We start from the raw sequence: 14,901 nt of genomic DNA on the forward strand, positions 1-14,901 counted from the left end.
TTTTTTTTTTTTTTTTTTTTTGAGACAGAGTCTCACGTGTAGTTCAGGTCCTTGAGCTTACTATGCAGCCCAGACTAGCCTCAGATTTATGGTGATCCTCCTGCTTTAGCTTCCCAGGTGCTGGGATTACAGGTGTCCACCACCATGCCTGGTGCTGACCATGGGTGACTTTGTCTGTTAATATAATAAAGATTTCCCTGGGTCCATCTGGCTGTTCCAGACCCTATGAGTGCTCCCCAAGATACAAGGAAATCCTATATGAACTCTCTGCTTCCACTTTTCCATGCCTGATATGACTAAAGTCCACTCTCCCTCCTCTGGTCCATAATTGTCCTAAACACAGGTGTCTCTTTCACCCCTCCCTGTCCCTCTCCCTCCCTGCCTTGCCTTCCTTCCTCCCTGTCCTGCTTAGCACTACTATCATGGTTTCTATGGTCCTGTATGGTCCTGTATGAGCCATTACCTGGCTCTTCCTTGCCTCCATCCTATACTTTACATGCCCTCCCAACCTGACTTCTTCCAGTTTGCACAACTATGCCTCGCCTCCCCCACTCCTTTGTGTTTAGGATAAGGCAAGAGATATCACTGTGCCCTGTATGCATTCCTGGGAGCCTGCACACTCCTCCTGTGTGCTGATCTCACCTACCCATGCACTTATCTGTGTTCACCACCAGTACAGACCCCCGAAGGGCAAGGATTCTGTCTTTCTATTTACTATTTTTTGTCCAGTACTTAGCACAGTGCCTACGACATAGTGGGTGCTTGATAATGTTTGTTTAATACGTGATTGAATGATGCTAGTGTTTGCATTTCTTTTACTGCAACAAAGGAAATAACTAAGGTGTGCTTATCTCCAATGAGCTCAAATTTTTATTTAACTGTTGATTATAAGCGTTTAACATTTTGCTTATAGCTCATGTTGGAATGAGCTTAGATGTTTAACTACTGCACACAGCTTATTATCTAGCTATCTGTTGGAGTTTAGACTACTAAAACCACTAGTAGCAGGGAAAGCCTCTGGGCACTGATACTGGAAAGCTCCCTGAGAATTGAATGAAGAATTCTTTTATCCGTTGCATTTGATCAACAGGACTGCCGGCCCTGCACCATGCTTTCCCTTCCCTTTGTCTATCAGAGGTTTTTCTACCATTAGCAAATGTAACAGCAGCCACACACTGGAATGCTGATTAGGCATCCAACTCTGGACAAAGTGCTAACTAAATGGTATCTCAGCAGCCAAGATAGGTAGACTGAGCTGTATTCACTCATAAGCAGCCCTGCGATATCACAAGCTGATAAGAAGGGTTCAGTTCTTGCTCACCCTGAAGGTTCACCAATGGGTAGCTGCAGCTTTCACTGGAAACCCAGGCAGGAAGAGGCAAGGGGGGGAAAGGGCATGGGGAAAGCTTCTCCCAGGGGATCTGGCTTTTCTCTCATGTTTTATAGGCTAAAGTACGTCATACGGCCCTACTTGAGCTCTGGCTGGAGGTAGTCTTTGTGCAGGAAGGTACTTCTGAAGGAGCTCTGCACACATCGCCTACAGTAATGCAGTCTCCCCCTCATCCCGACACTCAGAGGGATTCTTGCTCTGCAAATGATGAAACTGAGTTTCAGAGAGGCTAACAATCTACCAACATTCAAAGGCCAGGCATGGCAGCACACACATATAATCACAGCTACTCAAGAGGATAAGGCAGGAGGATTGAAGTTCAAGACCATTCCAGGCAATTTAACAAGGCCTTGTCTCAAAGTAAGATTTTTAAAAGGCCTAGAGGTTCAGCTTAGTGGTAGAGCGCTTGAGTAGCATATGTGAAACTCGGGGTTCTATCCCCAGCACTGGGGAAAAAAAAAGAAGAAAGAAGAAAGAAGAGGAGGAGGAGGAGAAGGAGAAGGAGAAGATGATGATCATTACAATGGGCCTTGAAGCCTCCTCTGTCTCCGCAGAGAACTAAAGACATATTCATTCGTCTTAACCATCTGTTCGAAATTGCATTGTGATTTGCTGTTTTAATCTCTTGGCAGGGAGGCTTCACTCAGATTAAGTGCAACACGCACATTTTTATTGGCGGAGTCCCCAGCTATGACGACGTGAAGAAGAACTCAGGGATCCTCAAGCCGTATAGTGGGAGCATCCAGAAGGTACAGGCTCCACCTTTGAAATGTGTTTACTGGGCCGCCACGACCTCAGATGACGGAATGGAGGGCTGTGATCAGTGTAATCTTCACCCAAGAAAGAAGCTTTGAGAAAGTTGGAAGTTTTAAGATTCTGTTTTGTAACACTCTTAGAATAGTTTTCCAACCCCACTTCCTTAGAATATCTCTTCTTGGGTCTATGGACAGCAGACATTCCATGAATGCTATTTTCCATGAAAATGAATTCTTATAGCAAATCTATCCACATACTCTGGGACCACCGGGGTAGGCACCCGGCCCCAGTCCCTGCAGATACTTCTACAGCAGGGAAGGAGGTTGATGAAAACAAATAGCAACTTTGGCTTATACTCCTCAGTTTGCAGTTTGCACCAGATAAAAGCCTGGGGAGGCCCTCACAAGACAATCACAGCAGCAACTGTACTTTTTTCTTGTTTTTAGCCTGTCTTACTATGTGTTACTTGGCTTGGTATACTGAGGGAAACTCTAGGAAATTTCAAAGATGTTTTCCCAACTCCTAAATTTCCTTTAAATTCTCTCTCCCAAGATCGTCCTCAATGACCACACCATCCACATGAAGCATGATTTCACATCTGGTGTGAACGTGGAGAATGCAGCCCATCCCTGTGCCCACGGCGCTCCCTGTGCCCACGGGGGCAGCTGCCGGCCCAGAAAGGAGAGTTATGAATGTGACTGCCCCTTGGGCTTCGAGGGCCTGCACTGCCAGAAAGGTATACACAGGGATGTCACGCCATACTTATGAGGGAGTGGAGAACACAGCGTAGTGGGGAAACCAGGACTCAAGAGAGAATCGGTTTCACTGGTACAGCCATGCTGTATTTTTTTATTGAGTTTATTGGTGCATTTTTGGCATACAGTACAGCTACATTCATTAAATATTTTGACCAGTGATTTCAGTAACTGATTTGGTTGTCAGTTATACGGAAGCCGCTATACTTTCTTACTAAGAAGTAAGTGATGAAATACTTCTGTAACCATAGGTAAGCAGCTTCTCCACCCGCTGTACTAGCTCCTTCTCTGGGAATACCCTCAAGGTCTTACCATGAAAAGGTTAACCTATAATATACCAGGGCTTCCCAGAACTTGTGCATATGAGCCATTCCCAGAGCCAGTCCTGGCAGGGGGATGCCTGTGCTTTAAGGGTGAGAAATACTTTCACTATTTTGATCCCTGCCTGCGAGTACTCTAAAGAGAAATATTGCCCAAACACAGAAAAATAAAAATTATGCATATGATGCCCCAAATTTGAAGTATGAATAACTTTCCTTGGAGTACTATTTTCCATGCCATTAAACCTCCCTATGTGTCAGTTTTCTTAATTGTAAAGTGAGAATGATTATAGCAATAGTTTCTACCATGAGGGTTGTGGTGTAGACTGACTGAGACAATGATATCAGAGCATTTTAGAGTGGCTGGTAAGGCTCATCCAGTCCTAGCCGTTACTATTGTTTAGAAAAATAAAAGCCTTAAGCTGGTGCTATAAGCTACTTAGTTTTCATCTTGCCCTTGTCTGAAAACTGGGCAGGTCGTAGACCACAAGATCCTGCTCAACTCTCTTTCTGTAGCTGCTCAGGGGAAACAGAAGCTATGGTCCTGACACCTAGAATAGGCCTGCCCACATATGTGCCCCAGGTTGGGCCATGCGGACCTTCTTTGCAATGTCGTTTTGCCTCCACTGCTCAGGAGCTAGGAAAAGAATAAAGTAGTGAGCCCGTGAGGGAGTCTCTCTCTCTTTCTCTCTCTCTCTCTCTCTATCTCTCCTTTCTCCTATCCAGGTTCCTACATTTTGTCAAAATTAAGGCTTAGAGGAAAACTATATATTATAGACAGATAATATGAAATGGTAAGAACTTTTCACAGCCTTCTCAGAAAACATGAAAATTGCCAGTTTGCCAATTAGAAGACTTCGTGGTATTTCCTGTATTTAAATGAGTGCTGAAATCTGCATGACAAATCATGACATTTTTTTAACAAAGAAGAGTAGCTGACCTATTTGCAGATTATTAGAACAAGAATGTTGTTCACCATTAGCAGAGGTTGTACTTACAAAGCTTTTATTCTAGAGGGACTCGTTGGTTTAGAAAATTGAGAAAATTGCTTTTAGATTTCACACATAGTGTTTGCACTTCCCTCCCAAGTCTCTGATATTACTATGGGCACTTCAAGCTTCTTTGTAACACTAACTGTAAGTTTATAAAGACCAAGCGTAACGGAACACTGAGCTTTGGGAATTGAAGGAAGAAGACAAGGATCATTTGTGATCTTCTTAGTCTCCATTTCTTTCTTTGGAACACTGGCCGTAATAGGTATTAAATGCTCACATTATGGTTTTGTGACTTATCTTCAGGCTCAGTGAGAAACTGATACTATCACCAGAAGGGTGGGGCAGAAGCCATTGAGAGCCTGGGTCCTGGCATGATCTGAGCAAGCGGACAGAGAGAACCAGAGGGCAGTTAGGCCTCTTTTCCTGTAACGTGGGCTAGAACTGAAGTTAAAACCCAGACAAACTGTTAGTTGCCTTGTGTCTTGCATCAGTGTCACCTTGGGTTTTGAAATCAACATACTGATTCAGACGAAATGGAGGCCTTGTGCAAATGCTAGAAAGGCTCATAGATTGGAGTGGCCCACATCCCATCACTTCCTGTCCTGTTCTAGTGCCTGGGGAGGATTAAAGAAGTACCTGTGGGGCTGGCAGACCACTCTGGTGGCCTAGAGATCTCCTCTTTGTCCCTGAGAAGTAGGAGGCAGGCTGTGGGGACCTGAACCCAGACAGAGATGGCATTAGTCACCCCCGCCTTCTAACTGCTCCACAGACCATAGTTTCCCTAGAGCCATATAAGATGAAGCCTCTTCATCCAAAACTTGAACATTTGGGGAAAGAAAGAACCAGAAGATTTTCTAACACTTTAACAGGACCATAAAGCTGGTCTTTTCACCTTCCATTTGGGGGCTCTCGCTTTTAGGTATCTCCTACCACAAATCTCAGCACCCCACACACCACCCCAAGAGAGAGGCCCCTTCTCATCTCACAGAAGGTTATCAGCAAGCCTCCCCTTTGAAACATCCCTCCCAGCCCCAGAGACTGGCTTCCTCCTTTCTCTACTCTTGTCAGAATTTATCCTTCTTGGGATCCAGTCCCTCGAGATCTTGTATCTAAGGAAGTTACTAATACCTTAAAGCAGAGATTCACAAAGTTCATGTAAAAACCAAGTTCTGAGGAATATTAATGGCTGCTTTGTGTGTCCACACACACACACACACACACACACTCACGCCCCACCCACAATCCACATACACTCACACACAGAGAGACGCACACAGACACGCGAAGTCCCATGCACTTGGGAGCGCAGTTATGTGGTCAAATAAGTTCAAGTAACTCTGGATAAATAATAAAACAGCTCTCTCTTCCGCAGGCCTTCTCAGAGACTTTGCTGTGTTCTGAGTATCCAAGAGAGGTACAGGAAACAAAAGCTTTTCATGGGGTCTACCAGCCACTAGCTGACAGGTCATTTGGGCAGAACTACTGAGCCCTGTTTCTACCTGTTCATTGCTTAGATCAGTTTGGCCTCCGACAATTCGGAGCCCCGCTGGCCACTAGAGGGAGGTGTTTCTCTTTACAGGAGAGCCGCTCAGCCCAGGACGGGAGAAGCGCTCTAGAGGGGAAACCTGGATTTAGGGCCACGTGCCTCACTCAGGCGGACACAGTCCTAAACCATTCAGCCAGGCCTGATCAGTGCTGATCTACCACCCTCACAACCTTTAGGGTATTCTATGCTCTTGGTAGCAGATGCACTTCCTGTAGCAGGGACTGACTTGTAAACAATTTTGTCCCAATGTAAAAGAAAATATAGCCTCAGAAAATATATACCCATGTTTAAAAAGAATGCAGATTAATAAAGCATATAAATTATGCATATTACAAGGATATTTCTTTAGGTTGGTGTATCATTCAACAGTTTTGGGATGTTTAGTGTAGAGGCTAGTCCTCAGTTGAAGGGCTAATAGCATAGGAAAAGTGTTGGTTTGCTTATTTCGTACATACAAAATCAATTTGATACAGATTGAATATCTCTTACCCAAAATGCTTGAGATGAAAGTGTTTGTAATTTCAGATTTTTACATTTTTTGAATACTTGCATACACATAAAGCTATCTCCGGGCTGGAGCCCAAGTCTAGACATGAAGTTTATTTATGTTTCATATAAAACTTTTACATGGACTAAAGGCAATTTTACATGATATTTTTATTTTTTTATTTATTTTTTTATTTATTTTTATTTTTATTTTATTTTATTTTATTTTATTTTATTTTTTTATTTTTTGAGACACGGCCTCACTATGTAGTCGAGAATGACCTGGAACTCACTATGTAGCCCAGGCTTGTCTCGAACTCACAGCGATCCTCCTGCCTCAGCCTCCCGAGTGCTGGGATTACAGGAGTGCACCACCATGCCTGGCTATATATGTTATTTTTAATCATTTAATTCTAACCCATCATATCATCTCAGGTGTGAAATTTTCCACTTTAAGCATTCAGAAATTTTCAGATTTTGAAGCCCTGAAGCTTTGAAGACTTTAGATTTTTGGATTTGAGATGCTCAACTCAAACAATGAAGAATTCTGGGCCCATAGAACTGTCCACAAAGGTGGCGTGCTGCCCATTGGGAAAGCGTCTCACTGGACACGATGCCCAACCACCAACATGCTACTGACAGTCCCCCGATTTAGTTGGACCCAAACTGACACCTGCAGAGTATATGAAACTGTCCTTTCACCTCTTTACTGAAAACTTGAAGTCCCTTAAGTAGGAAATTTGCTTTGTCTGGGCTGTGGAACTTTTGAAAGCTACAATTCGTTGGGGCGTATTTTTTATGCTATCAAATGGCACACTGTGACAGTATAAATGTGAGGGAATAACAAAAACACATTTTGACAAACACATCCATAAAAGCCATTGCCCCAGAGGAAAGAATGCAGAACAAATGAGGTATGAAGTTTAGGTTAAAATATAACCAGGTTTATCATAGTATTAGGACAAACCACAAAAGCGCCAAAACTGGCTGGGGGGCCATGCTAGCTGCACTGTAGACCTGATATTTATCTATGCACATTGACTATACTGCGGACCTCCCCACCATTTCTACCTTGTTCAGTGGGGCTATTTCCGGAGGATATCTTTGCCCTTTGTTAATCCCGAAATAGCCAGGTATCTGGAATCACACAAAGGGGAATGGATGAGAATTAAGGGGATATTTTCCACTACTAGAGGGCTTATCGTATGCAGCCTAGAGCAAAGAAAAATCTAACCATTGGCAAGGTGAGTACTTCTTTCTATAGTGCAGTAGAGATTTGGTTTGTCAGTTGAAGGTGGGAGACCCTCAGAAGTGCCAGACAGCTTGGGGAAGCCATGATGGAGGAGGAGAGGTGCATGAGTTCGCACCAATCTGCCAGTCGTGCCAGGAGAGAGTTCCAGGGGCCTGTGCTACAGTTCCCATTTGGTTCCTTCTGGACCCTGAGCAGGGCTTTGTGAGTGAGGCAGGCTGGTTTCAAGGGCTCTGCGACCAGCACCGCTGAGATTTACAGAGACTGTGAATAGCTGACTCTCCTGTTCTTTTTCATGCTGGCGCCTGGCAGAGTGTGGGAACTACTGCCTCAATAGTAAGTACAGTGCGTCCTGGGAGAGGCTCTGAGCACTGGGCCCCTGCCAGGACCTGCCAGGGCAGGCTCTGGCCAGGCTGGGGCATGGTGCAAGCCAACCACATTCAGGGGGAAGTGGGGTGAGAAGCGAGGGCTCAGATGTGCCCAGCGGGTGGTGGGACTCTTCCAAGATGGAGAGTGTGGGCCCTCGGGACACAGCTGTATCCTGGCTGGTACATGGGGGCACCTGAGCCCTGGGCGGGGCTTCCCTTGTAGCTCGCCTCCGGGGCTCCCCTAGATGAACCTCTCTCGAGGCTCTGTGCGCAGAGCTGATATGTGACAAGCATGTCCTGATCGTTTCATGAAGTCCAGGGGAATAAGGGCTGTTGGCCGCAGGCCCAGGGACCCGGCCAACAACAGCAGGGACAGGCTTGGCTGCACCTCACCCTGGGGTGAGCAAACCCGCTGGGGGTCCCATGGTTATGTTTAGCCCTGGGAAGGGCTTCCTGCCAGTCACAGCATGCTCTCCCCTGGGTCCCCTTCCCAGAGCTGCTTTCCTGAAGGCAGGGGCCCTGCCTCGGCCAAGTGCTCCCTCCCACCTCCTCCAGTTTTGTTTGCTTTTTTTTTTTGTATTGGGTGGGGACTTGGCCTTATATCCCCCGGTTTTTTAAATTTTTATTTATTCGTTTGTTTGTTTTTGAGAGAAGGTCTTACTAGTCAGAGTTTTCAGGTTCAGCTCTAACTCATTATCCTCCTGCCTGAGCCTCCTAGAGAACCGAGATCATGCAGCACCGCACCCAGCTCCACCTCCTCTAGGTCTGCAGCCTGGATTCCCTTCCTACTCCCCTCCGTCCCTTCTCCTTTCCAGTCCTAGCCCTCTGGGCTTCTTCCTGGGCTTCCCCTCCTTCTCTTTCCCATTTCTACTCTCTGCTCCTTTCCTCGTGGGTGATTGCTGGCCTCTGCTCTCCTTTCCTTCCTCGTCCTCCTTCTTCTTGGCATTTCCTCCTTTCCCGGCTGCAGCGTTGTCTTTATTTTCAGTCTTCCCATCTGCTTTTCTTCTCAGCTCACGTCCCCGCTCTGGTCACTTTGCACCCCAGTGCTTTTCCTTTTTACTAACCCTATGAACCCGAAGGGAGGGGCTGGTGGTGTGGCCACAGAGGCTTCGTCTCTGTCCCTCATGGCCACTCAAGGCCAGCAGGCCCGTGCCCAGTGCCACATTGCTTCGGCGAAGAGCAAAGCAATTTCTTGGATACTGAGCTCAGAAATTAACTTTTAAAGTTTTACTTCTCTTGCTTGGTTTTTTGCTTTGTTTCCTCCTTCCTTCTCCCCTCCCCCTGCTTTCTTCCTCCCTTCTCTTCTTTTCATGATGACATGGTAACCTGACGGAACAAGAATTTATACTTGAGGGCCCAATGTCTTTGAGTTTCCTGACTCTCTCCCTCCCTCCCTGTCTTTGTGTTTAAAAATTAAATTTAAAAATTCTTACACTGTTCATAACATCAAATAATTGTATGTTTTCTCTCCTGGGGTAGAGTCCCTAGTACTGTGTCTTCTTTGTACCAGCTGCATGTTTTCTTGAAGCTATAATTATTTTATAAGGTGACTTACTCTCTCATTTTGTGCATTTTTGAATATGAAATTTCTTCTACCTTAATTTCTTTAAACTCTTATTTCTGTATCTTTCCAAAGAGGAAAGAAGCATTTCTGTTATCTCTCTAGTAGAAATCCCCTCACCACATCCCAGTTTGTGATGCCAGACACAGATCCTCAATCTGTTCCCCTGTTGAGTGTAAAAGACAATTCCTCAGGAAAACCAACGATGAGAAATTGGAAGGCAACTGTGCTCACCTCTATATACCAGCAACACACATGCAATGAGAAATTGGGAGGAAGGAAATTCACTTCTAAAATATTGGCTGGTAAAGAGGTAGCCAGGAGCCAGAAGTAAGCAGAGCCAGTTCACATTGTGGTCTATTGCTCTCTTAGCTAATAATCCTGGGCAATTCTTGATGCTTTCTGTGTCTTGTGCTCCTCTTCTATGAAAGGGGATAACCCTCCCTGCCCTTGCCTTACACTTTCTACTACTTCATGAGACCATGGTGAAGGCCTGTGCAACATCACACTGGAAGGTGATTTATAAACATTGGCATCAAAGTTTCATCCACTGCCCTTCCGCAGTCTCTCAAGGTCATAGCTGAGGGGTTTCATATACTTTAGCATTAAATAAAGAAGCTCTAGTAGGCCTTGTTTAAAAATTATTTTTTCTGCCTCCCTTGGCGAAAATCTGGGGTTATCCCCAGCTGCTCCCCATGTGGCCCCAGCTCTACTCTGTGGTTTCCAAGAATCATTGGGAACAGTTCAAGGTTTAGCACATTGCACAACCTTCTCTGTAGCCCTTGGGCCACTGACAATGGCTGCCAGTCCCCAGGGAGGGACAAGTGTGGAGGTGCTGACGCCAGGTCATCTGATTGGTTCTCCCTGAATCTGGCCAACTCGATGTACAGCCAAGAGAAAGGGGCTGGCAAGTTGCTAAGTGGCACATTTCTAGGGGCTGGCCTTCCTGGTATGTTCCTGCCATGTCATGTGTGAGTGCAGAAATCCAAAGAGCCATGAACCCTGTAACCTCATTTTCTGTTCTGCCACAGCTATCACAGAAGCCATCGAGATCCCACAGTTTATTGGCCGCAGTTATCTGACATATGATAATCCAGACATCCTCAAGAGGTAATAAGCTCTCTCTCTCTCTCTCTCTCTCTCTCTCTCTCTCTCTCTCTCTCATTGTAAATTCCTCAGTATCTTTCTGGGTTTTTTATTATCTTTCATGTCAGAAGATAATTCTCAAAAAGGGCCATGGCCGGATGGGAGTGGGGGAAACGCATAAACATGGAAACCAGAACAAAATAAAACAAAAGTAAACTTAACTCAAAAACATCAGCTTTCCAAACAACCCCATTAAAAGTCATCCAAAGGACTGCAGAAAGTAATGTGACCACCCCTGGGGTTTCCAATGCTCAGGTTCTGAGAAGCAGAGAAAAGTCGATGCACACAAAGGTAGGGTTGACTGACTCCCAGAGCAGAGCAGTGAGCTCTGTGCTGTTCCATGGCTGGTCTGTGACTCTGCCCCAGCCACAGGGCTGCACCCCAGCCAGCCACACAGCTCCAAGCCCACGTCCTGCCAGTTCAGCCCTGCCTTGCCTCTTGATCTGCAAAGCTCCCATGTTCTCTTTAGGCTCTGGCCAGAGCAGTCAGGGCTTCTCAGCTCTTCTCGTGTGGCTACGAGAGCATGTCATGAGGAAACAGCCATAGCTGTTAATCCCCTGGTGGCATGAGTTCCAGGGGTGGGCTGGAGTTATAGTTCATGTTTGTGAACAGCCTGGGTAGGTGGGGGGGCGACAAGGCTGACCCTCAGCAAACTCCTCCACCCAGGCAAGCTTGTCCTGGGCACTTTCAATTTACCTCTTCTCTCCCTTCCCATCCTTTGTCATTTACACTGTGATATCCCTCAGTTCGTTCTGGAACTTTCCTTTCTGTTCAGGTTGACTACATCCCCAAAAATGAGGGCAGATCTTTAAGCTAAAAGGCAGTGCTTCATCTCTAATCCCAATTTGTAGTTACCTGTGCTGTCTTTGCACGAGAAGCTTTCCCAGACATCAGAGATGTGCTTCCTTTTTCAAACCCTTTCCAGGTATAGAAGATCATTCCATCCCCAGAAGGCAGTAACACCTTGAAAGAGGCCGAAGTCTTCAGACCCTGAGGCTCAGTGAGAGACCATTGGGTGGTTTGGTGAGAGTGAGAGACAGGGAGGTTCCAAACAGAGCAACTCCGACAGTGTGTATGTATGGGCACGCACATGTGTGCACGTATGTGTAGGTAAATCTATGTGCCTATGTGTGAAGCCACAGACAAAAGCCAAGTTAAGGGTGTATGTTTCAGAGATGTGTTCTGTATCAAGTAACGGAAAAGTCAGCTTAAAGTGTCTCAAACATGGGTATTAAGCACTTCATATAACAAGAGCTCAGACTTAGACTAGATCCTGGGTTGATTAATTCATAGAATCAGCTATAGAATCAAAGACCCAAATCTTATCCATATGTCTATTTTGCTATCTTCAGCATATTCCCCAGCTGCTCATATAATCTTCATAATATGGTTATAAAATAGGAGATTAGGCAGTAAATGTAAGAAAGATTTTTTTCTCATATGAGAAAGGGAAGAAATCTTTCCAAGAATCATCCTGATAAATTTCCTCTTTCTTATTGTCATATGTCTACTCCTAAGTCAACCTCTCACGAGATAAGTGAAACTACCTTGATTGGCTTACACCAATGAATGAATATATCCCAGGCAAGTGAGGAAGAGCAGGAGCTTGGAGTAAAAATTTGGAAATAGTGGATTTTTAGGCAGTGGGCCTGCAGTTGGCTACTGGACGTCACCACTCTTCCCAGGGAGGGGGCCAGCCAACATGGGAAAGGCAAACTTGGTCTCTTCTTGTCTACATCAGGCTTTTGGAAGCCTAAATAGGAGTCCCCACCCACTGTTCACTAGTGAAAGCATTCTATAGGTTCAGATTTATGGCAAAGAAGGAGGTATTTTACAACCAGTGGGAGAACAGAAAAGAAACTTTGCTAGTAGTGTCATGCCAATAGCAACATTAAAGTATGCTTACTTCCATCTCAGCTTTAGTTCCAGGACTTTAGACTTGCTTATTGACCTATGTCACATGAAATACTAATCACTTTAATATGAATGAATCTCTGAACTAGTCTGTTTCCAAGCACTGTCAAGAGCTGTTGGCATGCACTGATAAGTGCTAGAAACTATCCCCAGCCCTGGATACAGAGCCGAGCCCTGCCTACCTCAACACTCCTCCCGTCCTCAAGCTTCCTGTTCCTTTCCACTGTGGCTCTGTCATATGACCCTCTGAGCCATTATCCTATCAAGTCACATCCTCTGTCAGAGTTGCCACCGCCTAGACTTTGCCCAAGGACAATCACTATCAGAACTGGCCTTCCACAGCCAGGGTCTCAGCCCAGAACAGATGCCCATTTAAGCCTCTTGGCAATTAGGAAGCCCACTTTCTGTGGGAGAGTGGGGAACAGTTTCCCAAGAGCCCTTGAGCACTAGGACAGAAAAGAGGGAAGACTGAGTTGTGTACTGTGATGCAACCTGGAACCAGGACATTCACCAGTCTTGCTAATGAGTCACCTGGCAGGTTCATTTTACCTGGCTGATAGACAGTGCTGCTGAGTGAGCATCCAGACCTTTACACTGATGGTATGACTCATGGAGGTGATACTATTTCTATTCTCCTGGAAGTGTGTGTCAGAAATGCCAGATGATGCTCACACCTGGTTGCTTGGGGTTGCCAGGTCTAACTGGGATTACTGGGAATCAGACGGTAGATGATTTCATGGACTTGTTTGTGTATTTGCTCCAGAGTGTCAGGATCAAGATCAAATGCATTCATGAGGTTTAAGACAACTGCCAAGGATGGTCTGTTGCTGTGGAGGGGAGATAGCCCCTTGAGATCCAACAGTGACTTCATTTCCCTGGGCCTTCGGGATGGAGCTCTGGTGTTCAGGTAACCTGCTCTCCAGCTACCCTTAGCAGCATCTGGCAGTTTTCTCAGCACAGTTCATGATTCAGAAGCGAGCCAAAACGGTCTACTGAAACTGGCTGTATGTAGCCTGAAGCACCAAGCCTGTTTCAGGTTCCTGTCTTGGTTTCCAGCGTCCATCTGGGTAGCAAACCATAGCCTGCAGGATAAATCTGGCCCACTACTCATTTTTGTAGATAAAGTTTTATTGCAACACTACCATACTTCTTTATATATTGTCTATGAGCATGTTCATGCAATAATGGCACTTGAATTGTATTCCTGAACTACTTCCTGTGCGGCCCTTTACAGAACAATTCTGTGTCCCCTGTTCTGGTGGATTACTGCTGTATGCTCCCTGTTTACAAATTAGGAAGAGGATAAGACAGTTTTGACTCTGCCAAGCATAAAAGCTGAGCAAGAAAGTGAGTACTCAGCCAACACTCACCACCTCAGGAAAATCTGAGGATCTAAACCCCAAGAGGCCTGGCTTTAAATTCCATTCTGCTTCCCTTAGCAACGTAATCTTGGGAAGAATGCTGCCATCCAGTCTTCTACTGCAAAAAGATAAAAGCACAGATTCATATCTCAGTAGATCAGCTCAACCTGGGGCTTCTTGCAAATCTTCTTTGGTGATAGGAGGGCAATCAAAGAAGTTCTTATCTCTTTGAAGTGAATTTAGATTGCTCTCAGATTTGCTGTCAAATGGACGGCTATGCAGTAGTTAAGGAACAATTACCTGGACAATATCTCCCCACCCTTCTCCATACTAGAATGGATTAAAGCCAAGTTTCCAAGGAGTAGGGACTATCTAGTGTCTTACGGAAAAAGCTTCTTTAGAGACTGTAGTACACATTCTCCCTTGAGTCGCTTGAGATTACAAATCACTAATTTAGAAGGGTGGTTCTCAAAGCTGTGCTGTGACCATTTCTCCAGGTGATTCTGATGTCTGCAAAAGTATGAGGATCCCTGAGCTTTGTCTGTAGGCCATCTGCCCCACTGGCAGGCATTTCTCAGACTTTTACTCCTCTAATCCCCTACAATGGTAATGAGCCCATGCTCACTAAATGATATGAAATTACTTGAAATTGGAACAGACAAAGGAGGGAGAAGTGAGCTGTAGAAATGAGGAAGACTTAATTCTGAGGCTTTTGTTGCCATGCTCTGGGATTACTAACAGCCAGAGGAGGATAACATAAATCTTTCCAATTTGAAGAAAAGGCACTTTGAGAGGAAATGTCACTTGTCCAACATCGTGCCTGCCTCCGAATAGCAGAGCATGCTAAGTGATTCAGTTAGTCCTGGGATTGAGGGGATTTGAGGGAGCTTTGTAGTGAGACTGGCAAATGAGGGGCAGTTATTCATCAACTCCACCCTCTCCCCAACCTGTGTCCCCTGCCTTTGTTGGCCAGGAGGTCAGAAGACTTGGAGATCTTCACGCGCAGCTTCAGGCTGGCTGCCTCAAAGCCATTTTTTTTTTTTTTTTTTTTGTT

General features: G+C 45.4%; 1 protein-coding gene across 7 annotated transcripts in view; it reads left to right on the plus strand.

Moving 5' to 3' along the window:
* The window catches only part of Egflam (EGF like, fibronectin type III and laminin G domains), a 165,201-nt gene that overhangs the window by 143,343 nt on the left and 6,957 nt on the right, over window positions 1–14,901 (plus strand). For 2 of the 7 annotated variants that reach the window (XM_033760047.1, XM_033760024.1), the window contains 5 exons: window positions 2,023–2,139; window positions 2,699–2,882; window positions 7,810–7,833; window positions 10,458–10,536; window positions 13,250–13,393. In XM_033760047.1, coding sequence (XP_033615938.1) covers window positions 2,023–2,139; window positions 2,699–2,882; window positions 7,810–7,833; window positions 10,458–10,536; window positions 13,250–13,393 — 548 coding nt within the window. Of the gene's footprint in view, window positions 1–2,022; window positions 2,140–2,698; window positions 2,883–6,692; window positions 7,493–7,809; window positions 7,834–8,078; window positions 8,265–10,457; window positions 10,537–13,249; window positions 13,394–14,901 lie in introns of those variants that run through there. The other 5 variants (XM_033760122.1, XM_010607737.3, XM_033760066.1 and 2 more) reach the window with 4 other exon arrangements.

Source organism: Fukomys damarensis, unplaced genomic scaffold (assembly GCF_012274545.1).
Source record: "Fukomys damarensis isolate Sample0158 unplaced genomic scaffold, DMR_v1.0_HiC HiC_scaffold_1, whole genome shotgun sequence".
Taxonomy (NCBI): Eukaryota; Metazoa; Chordata; class Mammalia; order Rodentia; family Bathyergidae; genus Fukomys; species Fukomys damarensis.